This window comes from Microchirus variegatus (genome assembly GCF_963457635.1).
Source record: "Microchirus variegatus genome assembly, chromosome: 5".
NCBI classification, from domain to species: Eukaryota; Metazoa; Chordata; class Actinopteri; order Pleuronectiformes; family Soleidae; genus Microchirus; species Microchirus variegatus.
Window position 1 is genome coordinate 21,862,015 of NC_139806.1, and position 25,457 is coordinate 21,887,471.

The 25,457-nt window shown below is 39.4% G+C and overlaps 1 protein-coding gene across 1 annotated transcript in view; it reads right to left on the bottom strand.

Moving 5' to 3' along the window:
* The window catches only part of emilin2a (elastin microfibril interfacer 2a), a gene marked incomplete at its 5' end in the record, with an annotated part of 30,589 nt that extends 5,935 nt beyond the window's left edge, over positions 1-24,654 (bottom strand). Inside the window, 5 exons of the mRNA XM_083890156.1 lie at positions 5,100-5,453; positions 16,888-18,861; positions 18,993-19,183; positions 22,285-22,410; positions 24,503-24,654. Coding sequence (XP_083746282.1) covers positions 5,100-5,453; positions 16,888-18,861; positions 18,993-19,183; positions 22,285-22,410; positions 24,503-24,654 — 2,797 coding nt within the window. The remainder of the gene's footprint in view (positions 1-5,099; positions 5,454-16,887; positions 18,862-18,992; positions 19,184-22,284; positions 22,411-24,502) is intronic.
* Between the last annotated feature and the right edge of the window lie 803 nt (positions 24,655-25,457).

The window sequence follows — 25,457 nt, forward strand, 5'->3', positions numbered from 1 at the left end:
TCATACTATACTATGTCGACCAAAATTTTAAAAAGTACTTGACAAAAAAATGTCGGTCCAAAATTTGACAAAAACGTCATACTATACTGTCTTCCAAAATTTGAAAAAAAAATTTGACCCAAAATTAAAAAAAAAATTTTGACCCAAAATTTGAAAAAGAAAATTGACCCAAAATTTAAAAAAAATTTTTTACCCAAAATTTAAATTTTTTTTTTTACCCAAAATTGGAAAAAAAATGTTTACCCAAAATTAAAAAAAAAAAATTTGACCCAAAATATTTGGTCCAACATTTGACAAAAACGTCCTTCTATACTATGTCGTCCAAAATTTGAGAAAAAAATGTGACCCAAAATTTTTGGTCCAAAATTTTACAAAAACGTCATTCTATACTATGTTGTCCAAAGGTTGAAAAAAAAATTTGCAAAAAAAATGTGCAAAAAAAATTTGGAAAAAAAAATTTGTTCCTAAATTTGAAAAAAAAAAAAAATTTGGTCCAAAACAAAACAAAAAAAATTTGGTCCAAAATTTGAGAAAAAGTCGTCCAAAATAAAATTTTTTGACAAATTGAGTATAGCATGTTATAGCAACCTAAGGAAGTGATTTCAATGAAAACAAAGTGAGGACCGGCCAAAATGTCCTCACTCCGTTAAAATTACCTCACTTTGTTGGTTAAAAACCCTCACTGGTCCTCAGTATGCCGCAAGTACAAGAACACACACACACACACACACACACACACACTGAAATACTAATTTAGTGTGTGTACGTCTTGGTCCGTGACTACCTGCCTACCCTACCCTAGAGCTCACCGCACGTCACTGGTTGAACGTCCGGTCTGGTTCGAGAAATGAGCCAAACCAATTGAGAAGGATCTTTTGCATTTTGGTGACACTGACTATTTATATGGGAAATTAATTCAGTTTTGAAGCATGAGTGAACAGTTCTGGGAAAGATATGAGCTTTTGCAAGTGAACTATGTATGTGTTGTGCTGAACTGTAAAACTGTTTTGCCAAACGATCTTAGAGTTTTTAGAATGTAATTTCTGTTTCAAGTAATGAGCCAAACCAACTGTAAAAAAAAAACTGTAATGACTCTACATCAGTGTTTCCCAAAGTGTGGGCTGCGGCCCACTGGTGGGCCTTAGTGGTATCACAAGTGGACCTCAAACAAAAATGATTCTGTTTACTGAGTTCATGGATACATTTAATAAATTAAGTCTCAATAAATATATGCATGATAATAAATATGATGTCTCACTTCAAATGTTATAAGTTGATATCAACTATAATTGTGACCCTATAGTGTTGTTTATAATTTAAACAACACTATAGGGTCACAATTATTCTGGACAATGTTGATGCGATTCGGGCTGCAACTAACGATTAGTTTGGTACTCCATTAATTAATTATTATTTTCTCAATTAATCGGGAAATGTCTGAATAATTCTGGTTTGTGGACAAAATAAAATATTTTCTGTTTGAACGGTTTCTTTGTTTTATGGAGCAAAGAAACCAGAAAGTATTCACATTTAAAAAGCTGAAAAATCAGACAAAAAAACAAACACTAAAACCAATTATCAAAATAGTTGCAGATTAATTTAGTAATGGACTCTTGTTTACTTCACTGTTGTGCTGTGTTCATGTTGATGTTAGAATCTGGGTGTTAGCTTAGAAAGTTACATTTTTAGGGGCCTTAACTTTGGGAGAGTCTGCTGTGCACCAAGACCTGATGTTTTTTTTATGAATGAATGAGTAACATACAGTCCTCCAACATCAATGAACATTAACAGCACAATAAGGTCTCTAATACCCTGCAGCAATACTACAGCAAAGCCTATTTTCTTGTTTGTTGTTTTCCCTCAATCATCCAACAATATATGTGGTGCAGATAATTAAACCCAGAACAGAATAAATCCAGGACTATCTGTCGTCCTATTCATCCAGTCTGAGCTGGAGCCTGTTTAAAGGCATTTTTTCAGCAGAATGCTTGTGTTGATTACAAAAAAATCCTGAAAAACAAAGGCAATGAATCCCTCGCTATGGTTTCCATGTGTGAAAAAGGCTGAAAAGAACAAAACAAACACAGGCTCCGCTCCAAATGTTGTTGTTCCTGACTCGTTCAGATGACAACATGATTATCTGAAATGACTTTATAAACACATGTGGCAACGCTGGCACAGCTCAGTGCCAAACAAACTGTCATGTCATAAATTCCGCTTGCTGTAACTGCAGTGATGATAGATTCATTCATACACACTGTAATTAGACAGTGTTTTTATTCAGCACATATTATTCCTGGATAGGACAGTTTCTCTTTAATATCCTTGACTAATAACTAACAGGAAGAGAGCTTCAATTTTTTATGATTGTCAGTGTTTTTATATTGTTTTATTGTTGGGTTTTTATCTATTTTATGTCTTTTACCTCGAAGCACTTTGTAAATTTGTTTTGAGACATGCTCCATAAATAAAGATCATTACGATTCATATTAGTATAATTGATTTGCAGTCATTGCATTTCTAGGTAAGAGGACACACACAATAGGGGAAACATTACTGAGATTATTTAAAAGATTAGATTATTAATTTATTTAAACATATTTATTGTATGAAAGAAAATATGTCTTTGAGAAATGATCTTGCACATATGAAGTATTAATATTGTCGAGCAATACTATCAGACCTGACTGATGGACAGTTTGTATACAGCAGAAGGGCAGGAGTGGGTGGGGACAAGCATCGTTTATTTTTATTACTTTGCGTTTGCAGTCATACTTCACTGCCTTGATCTTAAACAAATCACTTCCTGTGTGAAGTTAGGGAAATAGTTTAACCCTCTTATGACCAGCAAGTTGTTGATGCTGTCTGGATTTATATTGATTTAATGGCTGTGATATTGTCAAAAAATGTTAAACGAGTGAGTGCTTCTGCTCCTTTCTTTTCCGATTTCCAAGGCAACTTTCACTTTTTCGATATCTGGCAGTTATTCAACCTTTTAGGAATAAGCTGAAGTCACAAATGTGCGGTGGTAAATCTTGTCTGCGATTGGACAGTCGTTCCGAGGAAGTCCAGAGGGCTACCGTAATGACAAGTATATGGGCTATTTCCATCCATATATCCATCCATCCGTCTTCTACCTCTTTATCCTCCATCGCAGGGTTTGCTGTGCCAATCTCAGCATACATAGGGTGAAAGGCGGGGGTCACACCCTGGACAGATCGCCAGTCTATAGTTTTTAATTTTCTATTTTCGATCTAGGAGTTACGGTAATGAGTAGTACGTATGCCAAATCCTGTCGTCGGCGATACATTCTGTTCTATGTGAATGGGCTACAAAACGTGTCTTGTACTATAATTGGGATATATGAAGGGAACTGTACACAAGAGACTAATGTTTGGTCAAGATCCTCCTTGTGGGAAAGAAAAGAATCACAGACTGACTGAAGGTGAACACTCAAAATCACAAGCAATGGTTGGCCATCATAGACGATATTCAAGAAGTGTCGTAATGTAATGAAGTACAAATACATAGTTATTGTACTTAAGTACTAAATTATTCACATATCTGTACTTTATTCATATTTCTTGCAACTTTTACTTTTACTCCAATTTGTTATGAGCCAATAAATGGTCTGTATTTATACAGCGCTCTTTTAAAGGTCTCAATACCCTATTTCTCCAAGTTAACCAAGTTAACCAAGTTAACCAAGTCATTTGCAGGCTCTAGCAGGCACATTGCCGTCATATATAACATGTATCTACTGGACAGATAAATCCTCTGAGGCTGGAAGTTTGTGTAGGACTCTGTGCTGCACTGTGGAGCCAAGAATAGAATTTTCGCGGCCCTCGCCAGCACTCTCACCTGTTTTACAGAGAAAGCGGAGCTCCGCGAGACAACAATTCCAGGAATTTAGCGCATTGTGACGTCCCAGTGAGCGCGAAAGTCAACACCACTTGTTTCATCTCCTGTACTTAGACCGAGGAGGACCACAAAAACATGAGTGAGTCATCTTTTTTCACACTTTGCCGAATGATAGGACCTCCAGAGTCCCAAATATCAGGATTTAAATGATTCAAAAGTTGATTTTGCATTATATGGGTCCTTTAAATCTTGATGACCATTCAAATCTGCTTTACACAACAGTTTTGTCATTCACCCATTCACTCACACGTTCGTGCAGCGCATCTTCTATCAGACATCTTTCATACTCATTCACACACTGCTGGCACTGCCGTCAGAAGCAACGTGGGGTTAAGTTTCTTGCCCTTGCTCGCTCTACCACTGAGATATCATCACTCAATTCCAACTCCTCACATTTTGAATACGTTTACCTCTAAAACTGAAGTATTTTTTATATTAGAATGACTTTCGATACTTAAATATAGTAAATGTCATACTACACTCAAGTAATATTTTTTAAATCTACCTTCTACCATCTAGAAGTCATTTTCTGGTAAAAGTACTTTTACTCAAGTATCTCTTTTAGGTACTTTATACAAGACTGTATGCAAGTGATGGGGAATCTTACATACAGGATATGGATGAATGAAACACAGGTCACTTTGTAAAAGACTGGGTGAGGTGGTTAACATGTACAATGAAAAGACAAAAATATAACTAATAACACTATCTATGTAGAAGTTGGACTTTTTAACTCCTTGTGAACTATACTTGCTATGTATAGGTACATCTTTCAGATATCCCACATTTATGATTACATCCAGAGAAAACATGCAGTTGCAGAACAGTAATTTGAAAATGTAAAGATGAACAAATTGAAGAATGTCTATGAAAAGTGAATGTATAAAAACAAAATGCTATGGCAGTATTACAGTTCTGGAACCATCTGTAGGATCCATCTGACAATCAAAACAGACGTCCTTCTAACTGTTGTTGGTATTTTCACTGTAATTTGCAGGCTATAATTTTAAGCTTTGCCAATTTCAGTTTTGTGCCATGAAGCTGCAGGGTTTAGTTCTCGCACAGACGGATGATAACAGATAAATACGTCCTTTTAAAAAAACATCCAAAGTAGAGTGTGTTCAGCTGCAGAGGGAATGTAGTGTGGAACAGTGAAGGTCACTATAAACATAACTCACCTGGTGCTCCAGCAAATCCTGTGAATGGCACGCTGGACGAGTGCTCAGATCCTCTGCGCACAGTCACCCTGCGGACGTAACCTGGAGGTCCCGCCTCGCCGGTCTCCACCACCGGCCTCATGGGAACCAGGGGCAGAGTGGGTTGACCTGGCTGCTGCGGGCTGGACGGCTGCATCGGTGAGCCAATCTTGATTGTGTGCGTGCTGGGCAGCGCTGGTTTGCTGGGATTGTACGGCTGCCTGGGGCTGGATGGCGGCGGTGGGATAATTATAGGGATCTGGATTTGTTTTATTCTAGTTCTGGTCTGAGTTGTGTCTGGCAAAGAGGCCGGCCTGTCTGGCCTTAAGGTCATTCCTAGAAAAGTCAAATAGAAAAGAAAGAGAGTGGTGAGATTATGTATCATTAATTCTCTAACCACATAAACAGGTTTAAACATCAGTCAAATAAAGCTTTCTTTCACCTCTTACCATCTTACCAGTTAGAGGTCATTGAGAATGCGTCATCTCTAACTGCACAAATAGTTTTTGTTTACAGAAGCCCACTTCCTCTCTTAGATTTGACAATATCCCCTCCTCCTCCTGTGAAATCTGCTTAACAACTTGTATCCTGATGATATGACCCGCCTTGCTCTGCTCCACCACCATTATTTCCCCTTCATAAAAGCAAAGCAGGCAGGAGGTGTGAGTCGTCGGCAATGAGAACCATGTGAACGGAAACTGGCTGCCTGCCAGACCCCCTGAGGCCACAGGCGTCCCCAGAGCCTTAGGTCAGCATACAGGCACGCTGTCGAAGGGATGAATAAAAACCTGGTTGACAACCAGGTGTCATACAGATTTGTGTCACGCTGTATTTAAGATTCAGTGAAGGGATTCAATGGCTTGTTTTTCTTTCTTTTTTTTGCTTTGGACACATATTTCAACCTTGTGGTTGAGAGTGGGCATAACTGGAGCCCGTTTCACAGGATTACAGCAGTGCCATTTAGGCAGAGACACTTCCATTAAGAACATTTCCACTTATTGCAAATGCTTTTACCGTCTGTTTTGGCTCTGAATGATCAGCTCTTTGGCAAAGTTCTCAAAGAATACTAACAACAACAAATGTAGAGAAGCTATTATAGAGAATATTAAAGCTGCACTCAGTAACTTTTGGTGATTTTGTTGTTGTTGTTGATGATAATGTTATTGTTCTGCTTCTGTTTCATAAACAGTAGTGATGTGGCGGTTTTCATTTGCTGCATCCTTCGTCTAAGAACAGGCTCTGAGGGAGCGTTTGTGTGTATACAGCAGGAGTGCAGGGGTGGGTGGGGAAATAGAACAATTTATCCCATCAAGCTGCTGATGGGAAGACAGTCATTTTGTGTTTTCAGACATACTCCAACCTGTTTACAGCCGTTTCACTTTTCTAGCACAATGTTGTTATTGCCTCTGTCTGTTTTGACCTGAAACAAATCACTTCCTGTGTGCAGTGCCGGAATGTTACTGAGTGACACTCGATCTAAACACCGCAAATAAATACTTGGGAATCAGTCGTGTAGAGCTGATATGCTTGATTATTTTTTGCTTAACTTTAAATGAGTCATATTATATCTTATTTCTCCAAGTTAAACTAGTTCCCTGGTGTCCTGATGAACATGTCTGTGACATGCTTTAAATACCATAAGGATGAAGCACCACAGCAGTTCAATCACCCTGCCAAAACAGCCCTGTTCAGAACGCTCTGTTTAGTAGTATCTCTTTAGGTCCATCTTAAAAAAAAAGGGGACAGGAAATGACATCAGCCACAGAGGCTACTGGGAGCTAACAGTTAGCATTTGAAAAAGTGATAATTTGCAGGCTCTAGCAGGCACATTGCCGTCATATATAACATGTATCCACTGGACAGATAAATCCTCTGAGGCTGTTTGTGTAGAACTCTGTGCTGCACTGTGGAGCCAAGAATAGAACTTTTTGCGGACTTCCGGTTTTCGAATACTGTTGCCATCACCAGCACTGTCATGTGTTTTACTGAGCTTAGCGAGACAACAATTCCAGGAATTTAGCGCATTGTGACATCCCAATGAGTGCGGAAGTCAACATAGCATGTTGCTGTACTTAGACTGAGGAGGACCACAAAAACTCATATTTGTTCACACTTTGTCGACTGATAGGGCCTCCAGAGTCCCAAATTTAAATGATTAAAAAGTTGATTTTGCATAATATGGGACCTTTAAAACTAGGTTAGAAAGTGAGTTTAAATAAGTTAAAATACAGCAAAAAAAAAAAAAAAGTAAGTAAATTTAGACAAATCCAATTAGCACATTATAAAATCTGCCTTGTTGCCTGAATCAGCTGTGGATGCAGCGGAAACAAGAGTGCTGATTTAGTGCAGGGCTATGAACCGTGTTAACCTCGTACCCTGCTGTTGGATCATTTTGTGATCATGTTACATGTGACGTAGCGACGTAGACTCTACATCGACTTTGCATGTATTTTAATCGTGCTCAGTATGAACATACGGTAAACAGTATAGGAAAACAGTAAAAGGAGGCTGTGGAGATGATTCAGATTTCTGAAATCACAAAAGAGGGGCTTTTATAGTTTGACGATAAACATCTTATTTTAGTAGAGATAAATAGATAAAAGATGGCTTGCATGCTGTTATATGTATTTGGACAATGGTAACTTCTTCTGTTAATAGCTGCTCCAAATTAGGGGTTGCCATGGCAGATGTTTGTTGTCTGTCTCTTTTATGTTCCCTCCCTGCACACCCATGTAACTTTTCTGAAAGCAGCTTTGCTCAACATGAGAAAATGACAAGAGCTTAAGAGAAGTTTCTCAACATTCTCCTCCCAACGCACTCTGCATGTCATCTTAGGATGTGTCAATACTCTTCAATCTCGCCTCCCTCAGCTGCGCTGTCACACTAATGTGCTCATTCCTGATTCTGCACACTCATGTCACTCCCAACACAAAACTTGGCGTCCATCACCGTCACCTCAGACTATACTATTCTGACAATGGTAACTACTGCACTATGATAGTATGGTGCAGGCTGAATAATAATAAGAGCTACCCATACAAATAAGTCCAACCTTTTCTCCATTCACATCTGGATTAAAACTCTTGGACGTTGAACATGACTCATTTGAATAGTTCTGTAACATTCTGAGACCAATACACCAGACACTATAATCATCTGTCAATGACTTTGGAAAAAGAAAAACATTTCTGGGGACAGTAACATCTGGTCACCTCAAACCTGATGTTTACTTTTCACATGTGCTTTGCAAGCAGTGTAGCAATAAGCCAACTGAAATGCAAAGATGAATAGCAAGCAAACACTCAAATTGTCACATCCTCCATGAGAAAGGCAACACATTTTGAACTTGAATTTTGGTTTTACATCAGTGTTGTATTTAGCTGACAGTCACCATCTCCACGGTGACTAGAACAAACATTAAGTACTAAAAGAAATGGCTACATACCAGTTCATTCGCCCAGGAAAACGTGTTATTACCTGGTCAGTAATAGAGAAAAGCAGGACAGAGCCATTTTGTGCACATACCATGTCACATGACTCTCCCTTACAGCCAAAAATCTAAAATAAATCATGAAAACTAATAATCTCAACTAAATAATAATTTGAATTAATGTTAATCTAAACTAGATATGAATAAATAAACCAAAAATACTGAACAAATAGAACCATTTCTTTCAAATATAATACTGTAAAAACAAGTATAAAGTGTGAAACCCAATGAGGGGAAAATAGCAAAATGTAGTAGTAAAAATTTGTTTTTAGGCAGAAATGCTGCATTTCTCTTTGTCTGGAAAAGGAGTTAAACCTGAAACGTTACCTGGTCGATAATAATGAGAGAATTTTTTTTACTAATTCCTGTTTTGTTGATCCTGCCCAATACCCAGTGTTAATTGAAGCTATTTGTTGTATCTGGTATCAAAAGCAAACATTCACACTATTCTTGGTTGGAACTAAACAATTACTAATTATCATAAGTTGTGCCATCACCAAGAGCACTCACGGCAGCCTAATCAATTCAAAACCAACTGAAACTAATGAAATTACATTAGAGTCTTCCTGTTACTCTGGATCATGGAAGCAATTAGACACTTTGTTCTTATTAAATAAAACATTACCAACCAAAGTCTCCCTTCTTACTGCAAGTGATACATCAAGCTACTCAGAAACCACATGTATAATCAAAAACAAATTAAACCCAGCAATCATGCTGTACTTCGATAATCAGAAATCTCTTCTTCATTTCCTCCCAGTGCCTCCGTCAGGATGCCAGTTGCCTGAGTGCATATTTCCCATGAGCCTGTGTCTCACTACTATAGTCTCACTAAGGGGGTAACCACAGAGCTGAAAACACACACACACACACACACACACACACACACACACACACACATTCTTGTACTTGCTGCATACTGAGGACCAGGTAAAAGTGCTGACAAAGTGAGGACCAGCATTTCCACTTTATAAATCAACACAATTTCAAATATCTACTTCATGAATGACATCTACAAAGAACTACTGGTTGCAGTACCATAACATGTCTGCAGGTGGAGCCCAAGAGCAAAAAGGGCTGGAAAACTTTTATTTTTTTTATTTTTTTTATTATTATTATTTTTGGTCCAAAATTTGACAAAAACGGCATACTATACTATGTCGTCCAAAATTTGAAAAAAAATGTTTGACAAAAAAATAAAAAAATAAATTGGTTCAAAATTTGAAGAAAATGTTTGGTCCAAAATTTGAAGAAAATGTTTGACATAATTTGAAAAAAATGTTTGACAAAAAATTTGAAAAAAATGTTTGACAAAAAATTTGAAAAAAAAGTTTGACAAAAAATTTGAAAAAAATGTTTGACAAAGATTTGAACAAAACTGTGACAAAATTTAAAAAAAGTTTGACAAAAAATTTGAAAAAAAAGTTTGACAAAATTTGAAAAAAGTTTGACAAAATTTGAAAAAAGTTTGACAAAATTTGAAAAAAATGTTTGACAAAAAATTTGAAAAAAATGTTTGACAAAAAATTTGAAAAAAATGTTTGACAAAAAATTTGAAAAAAATGTTTGACAAAAAATTTGAAAAAAATGTTTGACAAAATTTGAAAAAAATGTGAAAAAATTTTGGAAAAAATGTTTGACAAAAAATCTTGGTCCAACATTTGACAAAAACGTCCAAAATTTGAATTTTTTTTACAAATTGAGTATAGCATGTTATAGCAACCTACCTAAGGAAGTGATATCAATGAAAACAAAGTGAGGACCGGCCAAAATGTCCTCACTCCGTAAAAATGACCTCACTTTGTTGGTTAAAAACCCTCACTGGTCCTCGGTATGCCGCAACTACAAGAACACACACACACACACACACACACCCACACACACACAAGAGTGCTGGTGCAACCAATACACTCACCAGAACCAGATGTTATTGCTTGCAAACAGATTGAGAGACTACGGGGGGGGGGGGCGAATGCTTGAGTCACTGGGGCTTCCAACAAATTTCGGGTGACACTGACAGTAAGTGAGTTTTCAGTGTGCGCAAGCTTTAAGGAATATCACGGCAGATGAGCTGATCACGCGATGGAAAATGTTGTCAGGGGCACAGATCAGGGTGTGGGGCTTACACGCAACGATGCATCACTCACGCTGAATCAGACATACTGTACGTTCTCCACGCAGTGGTATTAATGAGGGGAGGTTTTTTAAAATGTGCTCTCCATGGCAGACCTCGGGAACTCCCATTGTGTAACTGGCTCCATTCTCCCCTGAAGACTTACAGATGGTTTTTACTCGATCAGTGGTGGAAACACCTCAGCTCACAGCTTCACAGAGGTCTCTCGGGATGCTGTTGCAGTCCACACGCCCCCTCAAAATTCTGGGGGCTCACTCAATATTTACAGCGAGTGTGTGTGTGTGTGTGTGTGTGGCACTGTTGAATACAATTTTCCTTACTTTCCCACTTTGACTTCAAAAAGTCCTTTGATGTCTTGTTTTCCCGTGTATTCCCCCGTCACAGCAGACAATTAATCTTACTTCCTGTCTCTCCAATACCAGTCAAGATGATCAACTGCAAAGCATTGATCCGTGGAATCAAAGCATCCATTTTATCCCTGCTTTAATAAAACTGCTTGTGTGTGTGTGTGTGTGTGTGTGTGTGTGTGTGTGTGTGTGTGTGTGTGTGTGTGTGTGTGTGTGTGTGTGTGTGTGTGTGTGTCGTTTCTGGTGGTCTGCTCTGTCGATACTAACATGACAGGGAGGAGGAGGAGGAGAAGGAGGAGGAGAAAGACAAGTCCTCTGGCATTTTTGGAAGGACAATTTGGAAGGCAAAAGAGTGAACAGAAGGAGAGCGCAATGAGGGAGTAAAGAGAGAGCAATTCAGAGATAAGACAGAGAGAATGAGGAGGAGGAGGGAATAAGTGATTTGAGCTGAACTGGGATCACCTCCAAGAAAAGGAGGAGGAGGGAAAAAACATTTTGAGAATCAAATGAGAAAATCCGGCAAAAGAAAGCTGATTAGTCACTGTCTGAAAAAGCTTTTTCAAGCCCTTTTTTCTATATTTCTACATTTTCTAAAACCATTAAGCAGTCAAGTCATTAGAAAAAAAACTCTTTTGTAACTTCAAATTAACAGAATGCATCAGCACAGGACTACAGCAGTGTCAGCGCTGCATAATAGTCTCCTGCTAGGAATGAAGACAGCAGACAAATGCATACACGTTGTTAGCGTGGTTGTAGTGAAACACCACTGGAGCAGCTGCTGAGGGCAAAGCAATGCCAGCATTCTGCAGCTGAAGTCACACAATTCCATTCAGCACTCGTATTGAGTAAGGGCAAAGCTATTCGGTTAATCTTCCTGTAATGTTGTGTGGAGAATATGAGCTCAGATGCGGAGAGGAAACATTTCAGTAGGCTCTCAACAACCACCACCACACCCACAGGACTGGGATTTTTTGTGGACATTTATATCTGTATTTAGACAATTTCTCTCTCTCCAAAAACTTGAGGAAAACATAAAATCCTCAACCACATAGCTCGACTTCCTTTCTCATGAGATTTAAGATGCATGTGGGCACAGTTTGGGAACTATGCATACTGGCTTTCTTGCCAAGGGTTGGATTGAAACCACGCTCATTATGGTAAAGAGGAAGCTATCACCAGTCACTGGCTAACTTAGCTGAGCTGAGCCTATAGTAGTGCACCTTTAAAATGGAACAAATAACACTTTGTATGTTTGTTAAAGCTGTTTAAAGTAGCAAAATGTAGTAGTAAAAATTGATCTCATTTACTGTGAGATGTGGAGACGGGTAAGGCTGAAGCCTGGAGCCTCCCGTCGCGAGCCCTCCCGTCTCAGGCCTGGGCGTGTACAGCAGGCACACGTAGTCCAAAACACAATTCATGAATTAGATTTAAATCTCAGGGGGATTTACCGTTAGGTGGCGGTATTACACCAACCTAAGCAATAGTTACAACCAAAAGAAAAGGAAGAAGAAGTTAAATAGTCCACGAAGGATGATGGAGTCACAGGTAATTTTGGGAGCTTGTTACCTCTTAAAGTAACGTGTTTTTTTATGTCCATATAGTGTGCAGATTTCTGGACTATATAGTTTTATATATATATTAGTTTATTTGAGGAAAACATTCGATTCCTTAGCCATTCGAAACGGCATCAGTGTAACGCTGACGATATTTTACACACAAAACAACTAATTCATAAAAAAAATAATAATAATTAAAACTACCATTAAACTTGTTGAAAGTTGAAACTAACCAATAAAGTTTATAAGTATTAGTATACGTATAATAAGTATTAACATGATTACTTTACCCTTAGGTTAAAACACAATTATTAACAATACCGGACGCAAGCTTTTATATTGAAAATTATAAAATAAGCAAGCTGGCACGAGACGAGAGGCTCCAGACTGCAGCCACACACTTTGGCCTTTACTGAGGCATATCCAGGCAGGTTAAAGTGTGGCGCATAAATCTGATGTTGAATTATACATTTTATACAATTTACCAGTGTCATTTTATGTTTATGGCAACAGACGAGCGGTTCCCGACGCAAGCTTTTATTTTGAAAATTGTTTTTCTTTGGGGGGCGTGGATTCATGGCTTGAAACGGGAGGCTCAGGTCTGCAGCCATACACTCTTGGAGATGTGTGCCAAAGTATTTGTTGACTAGGTCCAGTTGCAACACAGCCAGCAGACACTCCAAGAAGTTACTGTCAAAATTTATTTAGTCAAGATTTGGAGGTGTATTTTGTTACTATTGGACAGTGTAAATCTATCTTTTCGCAAATCCCTTTTTCTGAGTATTGTTAGGTTATCCAGAGTTAGACACTCTCACTCATTGTCTTCCACTTTATCCTGTACACGAGAGAAGGCGGCTGCGTGTCCGCACCATGGACAGGTCAACCCTTAACTTACAGAGACGCAACCGTTCACACTCACATCTACCAGGGATATAACATTTCTAATTGAAAAGTGATCCTCGCATGAGTGACTGTGACTATTAAAAAATATGATTTTGGTTGTTTTTAGCATCCTTCTAATTTATTATCTAATAATATCCAGTTTGAATACATTTGCATGGTAAATATCTAATTTAACACAGCTGGGAGGTGCTGGAAAAACTGACCTTGAAACTGCTTAAATTTGAACTTGAAAAAGGGGTATGAACCCTGTATTTAATTACAAGTTATAGACATTTAAGACCAGAAATGTCTGGCCTTTCCAGAGGTAATGAATTCACACATTATACCTTGTTTGTTAAATCCATACAAAAGGCGAGGTGCAAAAATTATACTGAATGTGTAAGGTCTGAGTACATGTACTGACTGCCTACACACAAGACATAACCTCAATCTTATGCCAGGGTTAGACTACATCATATTTTTGTCTTTTCCTGATGGTCATCATGTCAGAGTATCAATCACAGGGGTACATATCCTTTCCATGTCTTGTTCTGGGGGCTGACAACAAGTATGACCCTGACCAATCATCGTTCACGGCACTGTGCGAGTTCATAGGTCATCGGGTGGTGGGGCAAGAAGCTTTCAATCATAGCTACAGAAGTGTTGCAGGTGATGCTCATTGTGCTAAGGCAAAAAACAAAAAAGAAAGAAAAAAACGATTGTGCACCTTTTTCCTTGCGTGTATGTGTCTGCATGTGCAAATTAGGCATGTGCATCCTCCTTTTGCAGAAATAACAGCTTCTAAATGACAAGGGTGTCTAAATGTATGCACATGCCTAATTTTGTTTGAATAATTCTTGCACACTTTCTGTAAATCATATAAACTTCATTTCACTTCTCAAATATCACTGTGTTTGTCTCCTAACTGAAAATTATTATCCAAACAACCAATAATTTATAAAGGAAAATCATGAAAATGTACAGGGGTGCCCAAACTTTTGCAAACCACTGTACATAAATAGATAAATGGGTTCACAATGTACCTACACTCTGCTTGTTAAACACACAGAGCCTGTCTCCTCTTCCTCATCAGTTACAATAAATGCAGGTTTAATGTCAACGCAATTCCGTATTCTGTGCCATCTAATAGAGTCGATGATGGGACAGAGGAACAATCGACAGCGGCAAAACACTAGAGATAGTTTAAATAGGGCAACAGTTGCAACACAACTGAGGACATTTTGTCCTGCGCGGTTGTGGCTGTTTGTCTCAACAAGACATCAAGATTTGTATGAGACTGTAGGCACTGAAGAAACACCGGTCGCAAGGGAGTTGCGCTTTTCTGACGCCCAATCAGCTGACTGTCGGACCATACCATACCATTTTACTCAGGTACCCCAAGGTAAGGGTGCCAAAATGGAATGGTTGGGTTGTTTTGGTACTATTCCTAATAGAAACACTTAAAAATATGGACCGTACTGTACCAAATGGAACTGTGCCACTCAGTAGAAACACAGCTATAGTGAACTTCAGCCCACCTGTGTTCCCAGTCTTATGCTTACTTAACGACAGCTGGTAATCACTTCATACTTGTTGTACAGACATAAGAGTGTTGTGTATTTACCAGCATGTCACTCTATGTTTTTAAATCACTATAGAAGACAGATATTACACTGTTTAAACAACAATAATAATGTGAGCTCCTTGGCAAACATGCTTCACAATCATGCTGGAGCACGCACAGTCCTCTCTGATTTAATGCTGGGCTGAAGTGCAGTGTAGTGTTCCATGTACGGTAATGAAATTGAATATCACAGTTTGGAAATAACCAGCCATATTTGGCTAATGCGGAAATGGAAATAGAAAACAAACCCCGTAACACTTAATCCGTCCACCTTCCATCCCTCCTCAGCTCCCTATCACACTATTGTTTTGGATGGTGGTTTAAGAAAGGGAGGCACCAGTGATGGGGCCCCAGCTATGACATCACAGCTGAGGGTAGTCAAAGCATCTGGTCTTGGGTGTGGAGGTCTGCTTCTCCCCTCTCCATCAAGACTGGCTCCAGCAGTGAGTCAGGGCCCGTAATGAGGACCAGACTGCGCACATCAGGCTGAGGTCACCCTACGGGAATCTCTGGAGGTTGGTATGTGTACGTGTTTAGGAGAAAGAGACGAGGGTGGGAGGTGTATTGTGTATGAGACTGCGTGTTTGTGTGTGCGCTGGGAGACTGGGTATTGAGGTTGCACTTATGTGGTTTCAGTAAACAAAAAAAAAAAAAGCTTGATCATGGTGCAAGAAAGAAGACCTCACACAAGTGTTCATAAAGGGAGTGGGCAAGACAACAGTTTGCAGGGTGTTCTGACATTTACATAAGGGAGCAATGAGACATGAAACAGAGCAAGTAAATTATGAGGAGTAGTTAGGGGAGGGGGCTCCAGACTGGAATATAAACTGAGCTTGGCATGTAAAAAATGTAACATTTAGTCCCATTATTCACATTAAAAAAAATGGGGGAATTCTTAGGACAACATGAATCTCACATGTCACAGGCAGTTTCCAATGTGGGCCTCTGCGTCTTGGAGCAGGGATATATTGAATGACACACTCAAGGCAAGCAAAGCAGGCCCTGTGAACTTGTGTCCTCCCACTCAGGGAAATACCCTGTGGCCATTCATTGGATTTGGTCTTTCCTTCCAAACCTCCATGTAAACCACGCAAGCAGAATGCATTATATAAGGGATTATCTTCAGGAAGAGTTTGTGTTTACACAGATGTTAATCAGACATGATGAATTGAAAGCGATGATGGAAGCTGAATAGAGATTGTGTATTTAGTTAGCTTATCTTTATCTCATTTCTTCTGAGTGCATTTCACTGCTGGAGTGTGGCATTATGGGAATCCACTGAAGACGATCTAGCCGATGGACTATTAAATACGTTTTTGCCATAGTTTGTATAAAATTAAAATCTCGACGAAGTATAACTTCAAACACACAAAGAAGCTCAAAGTGCTAGTTGATGTGTGCAGTCTGCTATAACTGTTCTATTCTACTATTTCTAATACAACATGAATGTCCTAGGCATAAAATCCAGATTTTCCGTAGAAATAACTTTATCATACCCCTTCCCCTCTCGCTTTAAGCTTGATGCTTCCTAACCTGATAAGAGTCTCAACATCAAATTTCAATTCCTATAATGACAAAGCTATTTAATATGGATCCAAAGGTCATTCTGCTGTGTGTCAAATGGAAATATTAATGCATATGATCTCGCGTTATCTCACTAAAAGACCAATAGATCATGATTCGTGATTTTCATATCGCACAGACAGCCAATGATGTATCACCAAACCATCTACTCACCTGGCTCTTTGGCAGTGACGTCTTTCAAAACATGTTTGGCGATCTCAGACAGCTGTGCCTGGAACTTCTGCAGGGAATTCCGCAGTGCGATTATGTCTGTGCCATGATTTCCACAGGTTACATTGATCCTGGTGACACCGTCCCGCAGACCACCGACGTGTTTTTCAAGGCCATCTTTCAGCTCTCTGATGTTGGCAGAAACCCCATCTAACCTTCCGCACACTTTTTCAAGTCTAGTCACTCGTCTGTCCACAGAAGCCATGCCGTCAGTGTTCTGTGTACACTGGCTGAGTTCAGACGTGACCTGTTCACTGAGTGTATGAAGCATGTTCCTCAGCTCTTCTATCTGAGCTTTGGTGTCATCTGCATGACTACTGGGCACTGCAATGACCGATGCCCAGTTTTCCTGTGCTGGACGACCAAGGTGACTCTGCTCTGCATAACAGCATGTGGAGTTTATTTTGGACATGTCCTGGTGGTATTTGCTCAAGGAGTCGCTTAACCCTGTAACAGCACCAGACAGACCAAGCACATTGTCTTGTAAATTAATTAGTCCTTTCTGGAAGTCGTCCATTTTCTGAGAAACTCTTTCTTTTCCAACTGAAGGATTTTCAATGTTTTTCTCCAGTTGCTTGATCTTGTCCATGTTGGCACTGACATTTGTGTGAAGAACATCCAAGTCATTCCTATAGCGGACCAGGTCCTTCAAAATGTTTTCTAAGCCTTTTGGAGTAGCTGATGATGAACTTCCTTCTTTGACAGTAATCCCTGAGCCTGAGCATCCAGCAGAGCACAACTCTCCAACAGCACTGATCTTATCATCCAATCCTTGAAGAAGGAACTTGTTATTGTTGACCTCTGTCTGGATGGAATCAATTGAGTCACCAAACATCCCCGGGAATGAATTGTTGCTCATTTCCACCAGCATGTTTGTAAACTGATCCTCCATGTTGTTCATACGCTCATCCACAAGCTGTCGATGCGTTGCCACTTCCTCAACAATCATACGGGTCAGCTTCTCTTCAATGTAGAAACAATGGGTCTCTGCATTCTGTTCTGTGATATTCATACGTGCCTCCAGCTCCTCAAATTGTAAGCTGAAGTCACTGTCCTCCCGAGACGTAGACAGGTGTGCCAGCTCATTGTCAATGCGCACATTCAGGATGCGGTGAGCCTCTGCAATGCGATCAATCTCCCGCCACAGACCTTTGTGCTCACCCTGATGCTCTTCCTTTTTGGCTGGATCCGTCTGTCTTTGAGTTCTTACAGGTCCATCTGCAGCCACCATATCCACACGTAATGCTCGGATCTCCTTTCTCAGGTCAGTCTCTTTAGATTCCAACAGCTTGGTCAGGGTGACCAAAATCTGGTCGTGGCTATCATCACAGATCTTATGGTAGGTCTGGATCTTGTCACTGCATGAGCTTTGCAGCTTGGTCAACTGTTCCTCCACATTCTCATCTAGCTCCTTCTTCAGCTTGTCAAATTTCCCATCAATATAGGTCTGTATGACATCAAAATCCGCCAAGGCTGGAGTCTGAGACTGAGAGGCATCCATCAGGACACGTATCTGCCCCTCATGACTTGTCATGCTTCCTCTCAGGTCTTCCAACGCTTCATCCTTACTTTTCAGATCAATACTTATATCATCCAAACGCGCCACAATTTTTTCTATGGCCTTATCTCCAGCAAGCCCACTTCTGGTAGCCTGATGACCATCAATCACTGCTGCACTCTCCTCAGTGCCTGCAGTTATAGCGCTGTCTGGTGGACGCATGTTGTTAACGAGTGTAACCAGCATCTTCTTAGTGTCTTCTTGCAGGTCTGTGCGGAGGTTGGCAGTCAACCCTGTCAGAGCAGACTGAAGATCCAGGACTGTCTGAGAGAGGCGCTGAACTTCACCTTCAAGAAGATGAACCTTATCTGGCCCTCCATGCCTTGTCTCATGGTGACCTGTCTCTCTCCGCTCTGGCCCTACAATTACAAATTATTTCATTCATTATTATTTTTTATTAAATTAATACATTTGTAGTTTATTGGTAATCAGTAAAATGTGTTTATACACTGTCATTCTGACAAACACATGGTAGATAATGGAGACTCACTCTGCGTGTGTCTGGTTGTATATCCAGGATTTGTTGGGAGGTAAGGTTGTATTCCCTGCACTCTTTGTCGTTCTGTGGGTGGTTTTAAATCTTTACAGTCCAGACCTTGGTAACCAGGACAGCATCTCCACTCTAACTCAGTGAATGTCTTGTAGCCAATCTTGTAGGTGGGTCGAAAGCGAGTTTTATATCTGGAAAATAAGGCAGAGTAATCAATAACTTTTGTTTTTCAAAGTCTTGGAAATTAAGGACACTGAAATTTAACTGAAACCATTTGTCTTATTAAAGAAAATACACTGCTTCAATAATAAGAATTGGGAATTGTTGACTCCTGCAGTCATGTCGCTGAAAGATCTGCTTTTTGGGGCATTTTTGAGCCTCTCTATTGTTCCAAGTGCATGAAAGTTTTAAGTTTCTGGCCAAGGCAAACAGTTTGCAAAGAAACAATAAATGACATCACATCCCTGAAGGCAGGGGTCATGCAGAACATCTGGAAAGTTGATGTCTGAAACAATCATTTATGCACATTTCCCAACTGTCACCCTTTCTGTTACCAAGGTTCACAAATCAAAAAAGAAAAACTAAAAACCTGTGGGATTATAACATTTTCAAGTCTGGCTGTAATCAACAATGTGCTTGATGTGAGGTAATACAATATGAGGCCAATACTGTATGTCATCATTGAAAAATGGAAAAATCTGAAGTGTCTTTTCTTACTGGCTACTCTTCAAACTTTTACACAGAGATTTGGAAACGCACTCCTTAGACCTGAGTACGATCAGTTTCCATGGATCTTCTCTAATGCACAGTCGCTCATGTCCATGCGTTTGTGTGCATTAATCTCCTCACTAAGCCACAGCATGTTTCGCAATGACTATGACTATATAACATTGCAACACAGCATCTTCTTGTACAGAGTTATCGTCAACAGTTATCACATGTAGAGAGCAATCAAGTGTTACAGAACATAATGTAATATTCGGGCTACGCGAGGCTAGCACTGTTGCCTCACAGCAAGAAGGTTGCTGGTTCGCTTCCTGTTTCTGGGTCTTTCTTTGTGGAGTTTGCATATTCTCCCTGTGTGTGGGGGTTTTCTCAGGGTTCTCCGGTTTCATCCCACATGCCCGAAAAAACAACATGATTGAACGCCGTAGGTGCAAGTGTGTGAGCGAATAGTTGTTTGTCTCGCCCTACGATGGACTGGCATACTGTCCAGGGTCTCTTTTGCCAAATGTCAGCTGGGTTTGACTCCACTAGCACTGCAATCCTTGTGTGGACAATAAAGAGGTAGACAATGGATTAATTATATGGATTAGTATTAGTTTAAATGTAAAAATGAGTATTAGTTTAAATTTTCCATGACCATTAGATATGTTAAATTTATAGGCAATGGTGAAGGAAGACAATATTACTGGTGAGAAAAGCCCATCCTGTTAGAAATACAGACAGACTGTAACATTTGGATTATGCTGAGATAAAATAAAAACACAAACAATTTGTAATGTACTTGTAGATGCTTGGATTACACACTTAAATGTATTTTGAGAACTCTATTGCAGCAGTCTGTTGTTCAAATCCAGGGACATTGATTGAGCACGTGTGGGATGCAGCTCCCACATACAATTTCGATTAGATTCTTGATGTGCTTTCCAGATTAAATGACATCAAAGCCCAGTATGTTTTCTCAATGCTCGTGAAAGCTACAATGCTGCACTGAGTTATGTTATATTGCGGCCCCTTTAACTACTTATGAGTCACCAGATGTGAACCAGTGGATGACAACACATGACATGGTTACAACTGAAAATGCACAAATATGTAGATAGATTCAGTGAGGCACATCTGCTCTGGATGGAAAACTTTGATTAATAAAAAAAAAAAAAACACAGTTCTGAATGAATGAGACGCTTTAGCAATTCACCACTCACTGTGTCATTAGTGATTTTGAAGCGAGCAATCGTCTACAAGCTACATTTGGATTTGATTTTGTTCATTTGGCAGATACCTTTGCCTGAAGCAACAAATGAATAAGACGCATTCCCACAAATTAGGAAAACTTAAACTCTTATGGAGACTGCATGGCTGGACTCCAGATTCCAGTGTGAAAATTGAGTTAAATTCAATGTCAGCTATTGTGATTCCTGGTTTGGCCAAAAATGTGTTTAACATCTTTGGCACAACACGCATTAGTATTGTTGTCCAACATGCTATTGTTCAGAGCAGCTCATGCAATATATTGTACACACGATACTTCATAGATTATATTTTGTGCTGGCTGGTGACTGTAGCTTTCGTTCAGAAATAATCTCAACTAACTTCAACCATACTGTATGTCCTCTTTTATAGCTTTTTAGGCTTGAAGCAACTGAAGTGATTCAGTAAAGCTTCATTATCAAACATGAACCATGAATTAACATGTGTTTTTTTTTTTGTCTGCAGTTGGAATGATACAATCAGCATTCACTCCCAGGTCAAATGACTCTGCAACAGACACGGGTGTTTATCAGCTCTGACTCTCAGTGGCACAACAGATGAAAACACTAATCTCTTCGTTTTTATTATGGCAGTCATGCTGCTGACTCTGCACCCTTTTCTGCCATAATATTTTGATGCTCACCATTTAATCAGCGGCCTAAAATTCACTCTACCACCACTGAGTTTGAAAGAGGGACTGAAGCAAGCGAATGATATAATGTCAAACATGACTCATCAGAGGGAAAAAACAGAAAGGTAAACTCCTTTACTAAGTAAATCATGTTTTTAGCAGGATTACTCGGGTTATAAAAAAATTGTTAAAAAGGAGGATTGGGGATGACTGTGGATCAGTGGTAGAGTGAGTTGAGGGTCTATGTGCCGATGTGTCCTTGGGCAAGACACTTAACCTCATGTTGCTCCTGACGACCGTACCTGCAGCATGTGAATGTGTATGAAAGATATGTGCTGCACTTAAATGTCCTGTATGAAAGTGTGAATGAATGGTGGTAAAAAAAACTGTAGTGTAAAGTAGTTTTCAGTTGTCCATCAAGACTAGAAAATGCACCTTGTCATTTAACACTACTTACTCGGAGAGTCCTCTAATATTTCTCTTCATATACAAAAAGTTGCATGCCATATTTGCTTTTTCTTCAAATCTCTAATACCACTCACTATGAAAACCTGTGCTGTTTTTTTTGTCAGTGAGTTTCAGTCACTGTGAACATTTCAAAGAAACATTTTGTATCAGAACTCCAGTCTGCCTCATACATTTAAACATGCACCCTCAACTCATTCCCTTTGCTCCCCGGATGCTCACGTCACTTGTTGCTGGCAGTTGGGCTGGTATGTTGGGCAGGGGCCCACCACGGGCTCCTGGAAGCTCTCCACACTCCCCTGCACGGCACAGCTCACATTTTTGTGCACCACATAGGCGCACCAGTTCCTGAAGAGGAGAGGCAGAAATAATAACAAAGATATATGGACGATATATATCCATATATATATATATAGGATTGTAGGACTTTTTAGTAATTTGACAATGGAAATATCAAATCATGAAATGTTTCTGTGTATATTTGTGCAACTCTGACATTATGCACATGTATTGATACCTAGCAGATAAGTTAGTTCATATTAAATGTTATCTAAAGGTCCAGTCCAGTGTATGTAAGAATTTATAAGGATTAGTCTTTAGTATTAATTTGAGTAGTAAGTACTGTAGTAGCATCAAAACAATTCAAAACATGATTTGATGCTATATACTTCCACTAGTACATGAGCATATACAGCTCAGGTTGAATGGTTTGGAAATAAAGAGAGTGAAGGTCGAGATGGTTTGGTGGCGTGCAGAGGAGGGATAATTATTATATTGGACAAATGATGTTGAGGATGGAGCTGCCAGGCAGCAGGAAAAGAGGAAGATCCAGGTTATGGATGTTGTAAATGTGAGCATGAAGACAGAGGAGGACACAAAGAACAGGTCAAACTATGTGATATATCGCCTTCCTTCCTCGTGCAATACAAGGAAATAGATGAGCTAAACTTGGGTGGAGGTTACCTGGCTGAAGAAGAGGGAGTTTACAGTGGGATAATGGTGGAAAAAGCTATGTTAAGAGATGCTACATCCACATTCAATACATAGACTTTATGCACTTTGTTCTCCGTGTTATGAATGAATAGAGAAATTCTGCATTTTTAACTTTTCACGGACGTTTTTGTTTTCTTTAGTTAGACAGATGTCGTGATGTATCGATATATGATTTTCTTGCAATATATTGATTATCACAGAATGAACGTATTGTGATATTATTGGTATGTGAGCCCCTAATTGGGCAAGATGGTCCGCTGTGTCGCCTCCTAAAAGGAGAAGACGAATCTTCTGCTAAACGTGAAAAGAACATACTTGGCTATGTTGTCCATTCAGGCTGCTGTAAAAACCAAGATGGTAACTATGTAAAACAAGGCCCTTGCCTAAAGTACATAAGCAACTTCTTCTAAGACTTTTAAATAATACACCTATACAAACATAACTTATGGGTAATATATGCAATTTCTGCCTATAAACTATCCTAAATGTTTCACTCCAGATCGTTAATGCTTTAGTTGGATAATGTATTGTCTCATTTTGCCAAATTGTACAGTAATTGCTTTTCTTAATTCAATCGGCTTTAATTTTTATTGATCCTGAGCTTCCTTCCTTATTTTCTTATTCACAAATCCATCATATGTTACAGACTCTGTTTCTGATTCCTCAAAGGCACCATCATCATGATCATAGCCGGCCCAAGCATGGGTGAACTAAACGGCTGTCGTAGTGTGAAAGAAAGAGAGAAAAAATGTTTTTTAACATGTTAAAAAAATCGAAATATATTTAGTTTAGTTATCTAAATAAGTAAATTTGGTTTTATTTTGAAGATGTTGATTTGATCATTTAAGTCATCGTCATTAAACTGGTTAACTTAAATATGCCACATTTGTGATTTTACTGCCATCTAAGGTTAAAAACAACTGCTTTGGGTATCAATAATAGTCAAGCAGCAGTTACTTTGAGGTGGTGGGGGAGGCCCCCCGAAACAAATTCAGCAAGGCTTGGGCCGGCCCTGATCTTAGTGATTTTTTTGTGTTTTTTTGGGGAGCATATTTAACTTTATCAGACAGCAAATGCAGTAACTATCTCTCATAAATGCCAGACTGGAGCAATCCCTGACATTCCAGTGCTTATCTGGACCTAATCACCTTTGACCACACTGGCAACCTCTAGCCAAATTTAGCCACAGGTTGATAAAGACACGGTGGATGTTAGTTGGTTACTCGTGACCATAAGAAGTAAACCTTTCCATGACCATTAGAGGCTAGATCTCCGCTGATCTGAGGCCAGTCCGGTCAATGAGGAGTTTGGAAGCGATCGCGTTGTTGTTTTTTTTTGGACACAAAAGCGCGCAGCCTCCACCGTGAAGTCCAATAAACGGAGAAACTGCTTGTTAAAGTTTATACAGTTGTTCGGACAAAAGCAGCCGGTAAAAACACTTGCTTACCGATTCCTGTGTCTGTGGACCACTCCAGTGTGTGCAGACCCGTGGAACAAGTCATAGGAGGAGGGAGACCCGTGCGTGAAGTGGTTTAAAAGGTTTAAAAACAGAGTGAAAACTTTCCAGCGCCAGTCCATCTCACCCTGCCTCTTCTTCATGCTGCAAACAAACGCCCCACAATAAATAAACCGAACATAGAAAAAGACTGTTATTATTGTTGTAACGCGCGAAGCTCCCAAAGTCTCCTGACCTGCAGACTAAACCAACTCCAATAACTCAAGTTTGTGGAAGTCCACATTCACTGCAGCTCCAGGGGAGTGACGTTCAAGACCCACACCCTCCTCCCCAAACTCTCAGATGAAGAAAAAAAAAGTTCCCCAAAGTCTTTAAACGTTTATAGCCCAGTGGCTGTTCTGGCTTGTAGTTGATGTTTTTCTTTTATTTTTTTAAGAGCTAATAATTACTGTAACTAACTACTTGGTAGAACTTGATGTAGTCACAGAGAGAGCCAACAGCCATTAATTCACACCTCAGTGATGAAACTAAGAGGATAATGGCACCTCAAAGAGTGTTGATTGCATTTATGACCAGGGACAATGACAGTAATTCACAATCTGCATGTTGGTGTAGTACAGAAGAGGATTACAGGGTCACATATGAACCTAATCCTAATTAAAGTTATAAATAAAAAGCCCGAATTCTGACTTTATCTTCAGAAATCTGACTTTGATGTGAGAAGTCTGACCCTTTCCCTCCGAATTCTTAATGTTTTCACAGAAATCTGACTTTAATTTCAGAATTCTCAAATTTCTTCCTCAGAATTCCTCAAATTTCTGACTACTTTTTCTCATATTCAGTCAGTACACTCAGAATCCTGACTTTTTCCTCAGAATGCCAACTTTAAATGTACTCAAACTTCTGACATTGTTTCCCTCACATTTCTGATTTTTGCCGCATCAGA